The sequence below is a fragment of the Cottoperca gobio genome, chromosome 20 (assembly GCF_900634415.1).
Source record: "Cottoperca gobio chromosome 20, fCotGob3.1, whole genome shotgun sequence".
NCBI lineage: Eukaryota > Metazoa > Chordata > Actinopteri > Perciformes > Bovichtidae > Cottoperca > Cottoperca gobio.
Window position 1 is genome coordinate 11,917,593 of NC_041374.1, and position 9,982 is coordinate 11,927,574.

Below are 9,982 nucleotides of genomic sequence, written 5' to 3' on the forward strand. Positions count from 1 at the left end.
ACCTATTACAGGAGGAAAGTAAATAGCTAAACTGGACAAACTGGCACAATGTGGATGTGTTTAGAGACATGATGCTGGTCACGGTAAACTTACCTTGTAACTCAAGATGGAATCTCCTGACCACACAGGTAAGACAAGCAGTCTGAGCATACACTCATCTTCTGACAGTCCTACGCCGTTCATGTTGCAGACTGATATAATTTTGCATATTTAAGACCGAATTTAATTATAACCTATTAACTGGGCTAATAATGTGCAGCGACTCGGTGGTGACGTAGCCCGAGCGCGTCACAGTTCACAGGTCGCAGCCTAGCGGAAGTTGTTGGCTGCTTCTGCCTCTGCTGAAAGAGCCTGCAGCTTTTAGCAGGCTTACACGCTTCTCTACGTGATTTACCTGTTTGTCATTGGAAAGGAAAACTATGAAAACGGTCGTAATGTGCGACAGAAGACACCGACACGTCCAGGGAAATGATTTTCGCCTCTGAAGAAGAGGATACTCTGACGTAAAGGAACCCGGAAGTGCTGTTGGAGGTAATAAGCTTGCTACTGTAGCTCGTTTGTTTGGCTAAGAAATCAAAGTCGGGGATGAAGTAAATCGCTAATAATAATCGTCTCATAAAATGACGTTGATTGTTAGGATTACCACTCGTTTTTAACTGCTTAATCTATGGCTGCTAATCCAATGACATATCTCACTTAACTCGTTAGCAACCGGCTGCTTCATGTAGCCGAGCTAATCTTACTGGCTGTCATCATTTTTCTAAGCACATGCTACATGTGTCACTTGTTCATATCAGTTACTACAAATCTACAGTTTGGTGGATGTTTAGTTAAATGTGATGCAGTGGTTTGGATTTATAATAGAGTAAGGGCTGGGATTACAAAACATAAATAGAGAGAAATAACACTAGCCTATGAATGCTTTACATTTCCTGACAAAGGTTTTTGAGGAATATATGGCATGCGTAGTAACTGATAAAAGTATAATGATGCAGCAGCAGCAACATGCAAGTGGGCGTTTTAAAAGTTCTGCATGCATCTCCAAAGTGTGTTTCCAGTGTCACAGACACTGACTGCAAAGTGAATGTTCACCTCTTTGCAGAACATAATCAACAACATCCATTCAAGTAATACAGAAAGTGACTTCATCTGATCATCTTTCTTTGGCATGATTCCCTTGATGCAACAGGTTGAACATGTCTTACTTTATACAACACTGTCACTATGCAGTTGTGTTTTCATTGTGACCCTCTGAGTGGGGACTATCTTAGCAGAAGACATGATGGTGAAAGTATCAGGTTAGAGTTACCTAATGTTAGTTACTGTACTGCATTAAAAGTATCAACAAGAATGCTGTAATGCCTCTTTGAGCCTTTCCTCTGTTGCTCTTATGCAGGAGATCAGGAGAAAAGTATATCCTGTGTGATTAGGTGTCTGAATTCTTTGTTCTTCTCCTACATCTCCCAGTACCCACAGATGCAATGAGTGCCAAATATGGCCTGGTGAGCTACAACAGTTCACGGAAGCACATTTCCATCTCCATCCCGTCATCCACGGAGGTGATGTCGCCCCACATAAAGTCTGTGGAGGAGCTGAGGGTCCTGGGGATCAACCTGAGCAGCTTCAGCTCCCCCACACAGTTCATGATCTGTGTGGCTGGAGTCTTCGTCTTCTACCTCATCTATGGATACCTGCAGGTAACACAGGAGGAACAACCTGGTGTGAAGAATTTGTTTGTCTATTTGCATGTACAGGCATAGTTAGGCTCTTTGTTTGCATGCACTGTTTTATTAGATGTAGCTGCTTCATGTCTGTGTAATTGGGAAAAAAGAATGCTGTTACAGATGGAGAAGGATATCATTACTTGATGATTTATTTTGCCCTCTTTTCAGGAGTTGATATTTTCCGTGGAAGGATTCAAGCCTTTTGGTTGGTACCTCACTTTGATCCAGTTCGGCTTCTACTCCACGTTTGGTCTTGTGGAGCTTCAGCTCACACAGGACAAACGCAGAAGGTAAATAGTCTCCTGATTTAACTCGCGTAGACATTTTCCTTTCACATGGATACCTCGTCTTTAGCTGATGTTTTTGTGAACATGGAAATCTGTTTCTGGAATGGAAGAAATAACTCTGAGAATTAGAAATTAGAAAGTTCTTGTGTGTCTGTGTGTGTGTGTGTGTGTGTGTGTGTGTGTGTGTGTCTATGTGTGTCTATGCTATGCTACCCGGTTGTTTCTTTATTGGCATAATGTATTTATATGTAAACAGTTGTTTTATTCACTTTTTTCTTCTTTTTTTCCCTGTTTCTTTAATTATTTTCCATATGCTCTGTAACGCCAGTATTACTATAGTATATCATTTCTTAAAATGCATATAAAAACTCCCCATCTTCCAGGATACCAGGGAAGACCTATATGATCATAGCATTTCTCACAGTGGGCACGATGGGCCTGTCCAATACCTCTCTGGGCTACTTGAACTACCCCACACAGGTCATCTTCAAGTGCTGTAAACTCATCCCAGTCATGATCGGAGGCGTGTTTATACAAGGTGAGCGGATTCTACTCTATACATGTTGTTTTATACACAGACCTCGTACATACAACTTCATATTTACTTGTGCTGGTGTTTTTTTCATTACAACATTTTGATCCTGTGTGATTTAATATGTGCTGTTCTGTGGCAGTGAATATTCCAGCTCATTATTTGATCTGCACCACAACGCTGGGTTTTGATTGGAGCGCCAGGATTAAAAAAAAAAAAATTAGTTTGATCAGTTGCCAAACACACCTATTTAGATTTTTTTTTTTTATCATTAAGGCACATTTAATTGAAATGTATTTGTATGGTCAAAAGGATGAGGATTGGGCCTTGACATCTTTATTCAGAAGAACAATAAATGTCTGGACTAAATGTTGCATCACTACCTAAAGGAAGAATTGCATGTTTTTCTTATTGAACTTAAAATGATTTAACCATAGTCTTCCGTCAGGAGAGGTACACTTTGGAGAAGGTACATCTTACGCTATATTTCAGTCCTCACATGTTTCCTTTGAGGCACTGACCACCTTTCAACATCGGGGGCCTCGTTCTTATCCATGTCTGTTGTTTTCGGTTGTCGGAGCCCAGTCACCGGTTCTGTCTGTCCTTTCATCCTCACACCGGCCCACTCACTACTCGAGGTTCTGTGTCCTCAACGTCAGAAAGGTTTTGTGTAATGTTTTGCCTTCTTGCGTCTCTCTCTGGATGGATAGATGTGAGTACCAGGGTCCCTCAAGGGGTCGAGTGGAAAACAGATTTTATTCACTTAGAATGCAAAGAGGAAAGAAAGTTGGAGAGTGGGGCGGGGGAAGGGAGGGGTGCGGGGTTGCATCTGATGTGAGGCCCTTCAAAGGCGAGTCAGGGAATCAAAGCCGACCACGGTCGACCTGATGCTGCGTCCCCTTGTCAACCTCAAGGCATCTATCCGTCAGACTGTTTCTGGAAGACTCCTTCATTCTGTTGTTTTTTTCCAAACTTTTGCTTTTTCACAAAGCTTGTCTGTTACGTGCACAACCTCAGAAACTTCCAATTGTCAAACATACCCATTGTAAAAACTTTTAGTTCCACGTTTTACCTGAGTCCAATGTCAACTCCTGTTTATTTAAAGAGGTGGGGCATCTTTGCTCGGTTTCTCTGTGTTTCTGATGATGTCAAAGGTTTTACTAGTTAATCTCTAAAACATATTCCTTGTTTTCCTTTAACTTTTTTGTCGTTTATGTTTCTGATTAGATTTATAAATTGCAGATGGATGTTAAAACGGTTGAATGCTCTGTGTCGCAGGGAAACGCTATAATCTGGCCGATGTGTCTGCTGCTCTCTGCATGAGTCTGGGACTCATCTGGTTTACACTAGCTGACAGCAAATTGGCCCCTAACTTCAACGTCACAGGTAATGTCTTTGTTACTAAGAGGTACGTTTGGCATTGCATGTGAGGTACTTGATGTATTAGCTTCAGCTGAAATGCATATTTGTTTTGCTCCTGTGTTCAGATATCTGTGTTCTTAGTTTCTCGTGTGTGTGTGTGTGTGTGTGTGTGTGTGTGTGTGTGTGTGTGTGTGTGTGTGTGTGTGTGTGTGTGTGTGTGTGTGTGTGTGTGTGTGTGTGTGTGTGTGTGTGTGTGTGTTGTGGTGTACAGGTGTTCTCCTCATCTCCCTGGCACTGTGTGCAGACGCAGCCATTGGAAACGTGCAGGAGAAAGCCATGAAACTCCATAACGGCTCCAACTCTGAAATGGTACCACGTTTATCTTACTGGAAAAATATATATATGTATGTATGTACAGGACTGTCTCAGAAAATTAGAATATTGTGATAAAGTTCTTTATTTTCTGTAATACAATTAAAAAAACAAAAATGTCATACATTCTGGATTCATTACAAATCAACTGAAATATTGCAAGCCTTTTATTTTAATATTGCTGATTATGGCATACAGCTTAAGAAAACTCAAATATCCTATCTCTAAATATTAGAATATCATGAAAAAGTATACTAGTAGGGTGTTCAACGAATCACTTGAATCGTCTATAACTCGAAACACCTGCAAGGGTTTCCTGAGCCTTGAAAAACACTCAGCTTGGTTCAGTAAACTAAATCACAAGTATGGGGAAGACTGCTGATCTGACTGCTGTCCATGAGGACCATCATTGACACCCTCCATCAGGAGGGTAAGACACAAAAAGAAATTTCTCAAAGAGCAAGCTGTTCACAGAGTGCAGTTTCAAAGCACATCCACAAAAAGTCTGTTGGAAGGGGGAAATATGGCAGGAAACGCTGCACAACCAAGAGAGATGACCGCAGCCTTAACAGCATTGTGAAGAAGAGTCGCTTCCAGAATTTGGGGGAGCTTCAAAGACAGTGGACTGAAGCTGGAGTCCAGGTATCAAAAGCCACTGTTCACAGACGTGTCCGGGAAATGGGCTACAATAGCCGTATTCCCATGGTCAAGCCACTTCTGAACTCAAGACAACGGAAGAAGCGTCTGACTTGGGCTATGGAAAAGAAGCACTGGACAGTTGCAGAGTGGTCCAAAGTCCTCTTTTCAGACGAAAGCAAGTTTTGTATTTCATTTGGAAGTCAAGGCGCCAGAGTCTGGAGAAAGGCTGGAGAGGAGCAAAATCCAAGTTGCTTGAAATCCAGTGTGAAGTTCCCACAGTCAGCGATGGTTTGGGGAGCCATGTTAGCTCCTGGTGTTGGTCCACTGTGTTTCATCAAGCCCAGAGTAAATGCAGCTGTGTACCAAGAGATTTTAGAGCACTACATGCTTCCGTCTGCTGAAAAGCTCTATGGAGATGAGGAATTCATTTTCCAGCATGATCTGGCACCTGCCCACAGTGCCAAAACCACCAGTAACTGGTTGTACTGACCATGGCATTACTGTCCTCGATTGGCCTGCCAATTCCCCTGACCTGAACCCCATAGAGAATATGTGGGGTATTGTGAAGAAGAAGCTGAAAGACACCAGACCCAACAATGCTAATGAGCTAAAGGCCGCTATTGAAGCATCCTGGGCATCCATAACACCTCAGCAATGCCACAGGCTGATTGCCTCCATGCCACGCCGCATTGATGCAGTAATCCGTGCAAAAGGATTCCCAACCAAGTACTGAGTGCATTAATGGACATTTTCAAATGTTTGATTTTGTTTTGCTGTTAAAAATCTTTTTTTTTACTTGGTCTGAGGAACTATTCTAATTTTTGAGATAGGATTTTTGAGTTTTCTTAAGCTGTAAGCCATAATCAGCAATATTAAAATAATAAAAGGCTTGCAATATTTCAGTTGATTTGTAATGAATCCAGAATGCATGACATTTTTGTTTTTTTAATTGCATTACAGAAAATAAAGAACTTTATCACAATATTCTAATTTTCTGAGACAGTCCTGTATGTATGTGTGTGTTGTGTGTGTGTGTGTGTATATATATATATATATATATATATATATATATATATATATATACTATATATATATTATATGATATATATCTATTAACACATATGTGTATGTATATGTGTGTATATTATATATATATATATATATATAATAATATATATACATATAATATATATTGTGTGTGTGTATATATATATATAATATATATATATATCATATATACACACACAAACATAAATATATATATATATATTATATATACACACACACAATATATATACACACATATATAGACACATATATATATATATATATTAATATAATGTGGTGTGTGTTATGTGTATAATATAGATATATATATATAATATTGTGTATATATATATATAGTGTGGTGTATATATTAGATATATATATATGGGTAATGCATATATGTGTATATATATATATATATAATATATATATATATTATATATATATATATATATATATACACAATATATGATATGTTTATATATATAATATATATACACATATATATGTATAGTGTATTATATTATATATCTGTGTCTATATCTATATGTTATTAGTATATATTATATTATGTTATATATATCTATCTTCTGCTTCTCTATATATGTATATATATGATATGTATCTTATTATATAGTATTATATATTGTATCACTGTGTATATATATATATATATGTATTTTATATCCTATTATCTATATCTATATAATATATATATATCTCTGTATATTATATGTAATGTCTATGTATATCTATATATCATATCTAATATCTATCTATTATGTATTGTGTTGATCTTATATCTTATCTATATATATATATTATATATATATTATATCTGTCTATCTTATATTTCTTGTATTATGCTGTATATCTTATATATATTCTTATTTCTTATTTCTCTGTATGTATGTATGTCTTTATATATCTTCTCTATATCATATATTCTCTTATCTCCTATCTGTCTTATATATATATATATATTATATATCTAGTAATATGTATCATGTATTGTGTGTGTGTATATGTATATGTGTAATCTGTTTTTATTTTAACGTAGCTTTTTTCTTTTACGCCTCTGGCCTTTCGTCGACACCCAAATTGAGTGTCAGGTTGCCTGATAACGACCTTTGTAAAACTCCGGCTTCAAGTTTCTTTGTGTTGACGGGATTCTTTTGCAAACGAAGAAGGAAAACCCTGATTTAAAATAAAACTATATGTACGTGTGTACTTGGCCTGAGTCTATCTGAGTCCATCTGTTCATAGAAAATGGAGGGCGAGTGCAGAATCTGTATCGCCAGACTGCTCTGTCCCATGTTTAGCCTGTGAGAGGTGTGATTGTTGTTCTCTGTGTGTGATGTCACTGACTGGTCACACGGTGTTTTGTGTTGACAGGTGTTGTACTCGTACTCCATCGGTTTTGTCTACATCCTGACAGGCCTGCTCTGTGTGGGTGGACTCGGGCCGGCAGTGGCATTCTGCTCAGAAGTGAGTAAACCTTAACGTAATGGGACGAGATGCTTTAAGTTGGTGAACTCTTCTTTTTAAGACGTGCAGATTGATGAGTTCTTGTGTGCACTATAAAGCACTGAATGGTGTAATGGAAGTGTGCTCCTCTGTTATAATATACTCGTACTGTAAATGCATCCTGATGTCGTTGCAGCATTTTGAGGATAAAGTGTTTCTGAGTACAATTCAGTTAAATGATGTTTGATCCTCTCCTCCCTCCCAGCATCCTGTGAAGACGTACGGTTATGCATTCCTCTTCTCTCTCACTGGTTATTTTGGCATCTCCTTCGTGCTCGCCTTGATCAAGCTCTTTGGTGCCCTGGTGGCTGTGACAGGTCAGAGCTGCAGTCTGTCAAAGTTCAGACAGAAAGTTGTATCAACGGTGTAGATGTCTGTTCAAACATGTTTCGTATTTCTAATCAAGTGAAATGTGTTTCTCCTCCCTTGTAGTGACCACGGGGAGGAAGGCCATGACGATCGTACTTTCCTTCATGTTCTTCGCAAAACCTTTCACTTTTCAGTAAGTACGGTCACCTTTTGACTTTGATCAGCTTTCTCCTAGTTTAAAGTGAGTGTACACTGGCCTCTCCTTTGACTAATGAAAGTTGATCTGACTCTGCTGCCCCTGGTTTTCATGTCCTCAGTCCATTTCCAGACCTTGCTACTCCACTGCTCTTTCTCCTTGTCCTTCACTCTTACTCGCCCTCCAACTCCTCTGTACTGTCAAAAGGGTCGTTCTCTGCTCTACCTCTCCTGCTCTGTCGTAACTTTCTACATGCACACACACACACACACACACACACACACACACACACACACACACACACACACACACACACACACACTACTCACAAGATGCTAAAAACTTTGTGTAGCCAACTCCATTCTCCCTCCAGCTGGTGTGTGCACTCCACCGTGCTGGACTCACAGTCTCTTTCTAAGTTTAAACTTTTTTTTTTTTTTTTTTTTACCAAAATATTTTATTATCAGCATAAGTAGAGTCTTTCCATGACCAACAAGTTGAACCCTGCTCGTCTTCATACTGTATATCCAGTTATGGCATTAATTAGCATCTTTAATTGTTTGCAGTCCACCTCATTTCATCCGTCCCCTTTTTTTTCTTTTAAATATATCTTCTCTTTCCGTCTCCCCCTCATCAGGTACATCTGGGCTGGCCTTCTGGTGCTCTTCGGCATCTTCTTGAATGTTTACAGTAAAAACCGAGAGAGAATGAAGCTTCCCTCCATCCAAGACCTCAAGAGCTGGCTGCTGATGGGAAAGAAAGTCAGACTTCTCTCACAAAACGTATAGGAGGCAGCCACAGGCGTAGGGGAAGTCCTGCGCTGGCAGACTGTTTGTCTCGGCTGTAGAGTTGGCCCGCCTGTCTTGGGGGGGTATGCTGAAGCACGTGCCCGAGCTACAAGCCTCATCACCACCAACATCGAGCCAAGGATAGGTGACACACCGTTAAACTAGGATGGTTGATAGATCCACTGTATCCCATCTTTATCTACCAGCACACCAGCTGCTTCAAACTCTGCATCAAACTGAAGGAACTGTTTTTTACAAGGGGATCAACGCTTCCGAGCCCCACACTAACATTCCCAACATGGAGGACAAAACTGAGGACTTTTAAGACTCTCTAAAGGGAATCCAGCGCCTTAGTTAACCAAATCGCACAGTTTTGCACTGGAAATGACTTTTACACTTAAACCCTTGAGTGGTTGGGGAAAAAGTGAAATATTGGAAGAAAGAGTACAGGGTGACACGCTAATCTGTCATGTCTGAAATGAATGTTTGTCCCCGTCCCTAAAAAATAAAAACATTGATTAAAAAGGCATGTTTGCCTCCGCATGTGCCAGAAGGACAGAATAAACCTAGTTTTACATAATCATCGTCTTGAGAAAAGTGGCTTTTTTTCAAGGTTTATTGGTAATTTATATCTGACTGTCCTAATTCATAAAATGTGTGACGATGTGGGGACATTTTTGGGAATATGGAGACTCCTGTGTACATCAATGCATCAAAAATATCATTTGCTAACCATGTGTTGGGGTGAAAGGGTTCCACTCTTTTTACATTAAAACAAACTGAGATGTTTCTCTTAAAGTCCAGCGTTTTCCCTCTGTCTGTGTGTGTGTGTGTGTGTGTGTGTGTGTGTGTGTGTGTGTGTTTGTGTGTGTGTGTGTTCCTCGTCAGCCAACCCTTATTCTCTCCCCTTTGCACCGCTTGAGAGAAGAGTTGAAATGTTGCCAAACTGTGTGTGTGTGTTTATCCATCCAGAGGCCTTAGGCATGTTTGATTAGGAGTCCTGAAAAAAAGATAGCAGTGCTCGACAGAAAATAAACAGGAGTCGTCTTTACTGCGGCGAGGCTTTCCTATTCATTCAGATCCATCGTGTGTGTGTGTGTGTGTGTGTGTGTGTGTGTGTGTGTGTGTGTGTGTCATTCACTGCCAGTCTCCGTTCACTCTAAATGATGTGATGAAGCTCACACCTGGTTCTAAAGCAG

At 39.6% G+C, this 9,982-nt stretch overlaps 1 protein-coding gene across 1 annotated transcript; it reads left to right on the plus strand.

Moving 5' to 3' along the window:
* The first annotated feature begins 276 nt into the window (after positions 1 to 276).
* Positions 277 to 9,581, plus strand: slc35b3 (solute carrier family 35 member B3). The gene is made up of 10 exons (XM_029457261.1): positions 277 to 531; positions 1,468 to 1,697; positions 1,893 to 2,014; positions 2,395 to 2,549; positions 3,822 to 3,929; positions 4,177 to 4,274; positions 7,359 to 7,451; positions 7,696 to 7,807; positions 7,923 to 7,992; positions 8,633 to 9,581. The coding sequence occupies exons 2-10, from the start codon at positions 1,482 to 1,484 to the stop codon at positions 8,781 to 8,783; spliced, it is 1,125 nt and encodes a 374-aa protein (XP_029313121.1). The 5' UTR covers positions 277 to 531; positions 1,468 to 1,481; the 3' UTR covers positions 8,784 to 9,581.
* Positions 9,582 to 9,982: the final 401 nt, after the last annotated feature.

Coding starts and splice junctions, on each gene's coding strand:
- slc35b3 (XM_029457261.1), top strand. CDS start 1,482: ATGAGTGCCAAATATGGCCTGGTGAGCTACAACAGTTCACGGAAGCAC. Junction 1,698..1,892: donor TCATCTATGGATACCTGCAG/GTAACACAGGAG, acceptor CCCTCTTTTCAG/GAGTTGATATTTTCCGTGGA. Junction 7,452..7,695: donor CAGTGGCATTCTGCTCAGAA/GTGAGTAAACCT, acceptor CCTCCCTCCCAG/CATCCTGTGAAGACGTACGG.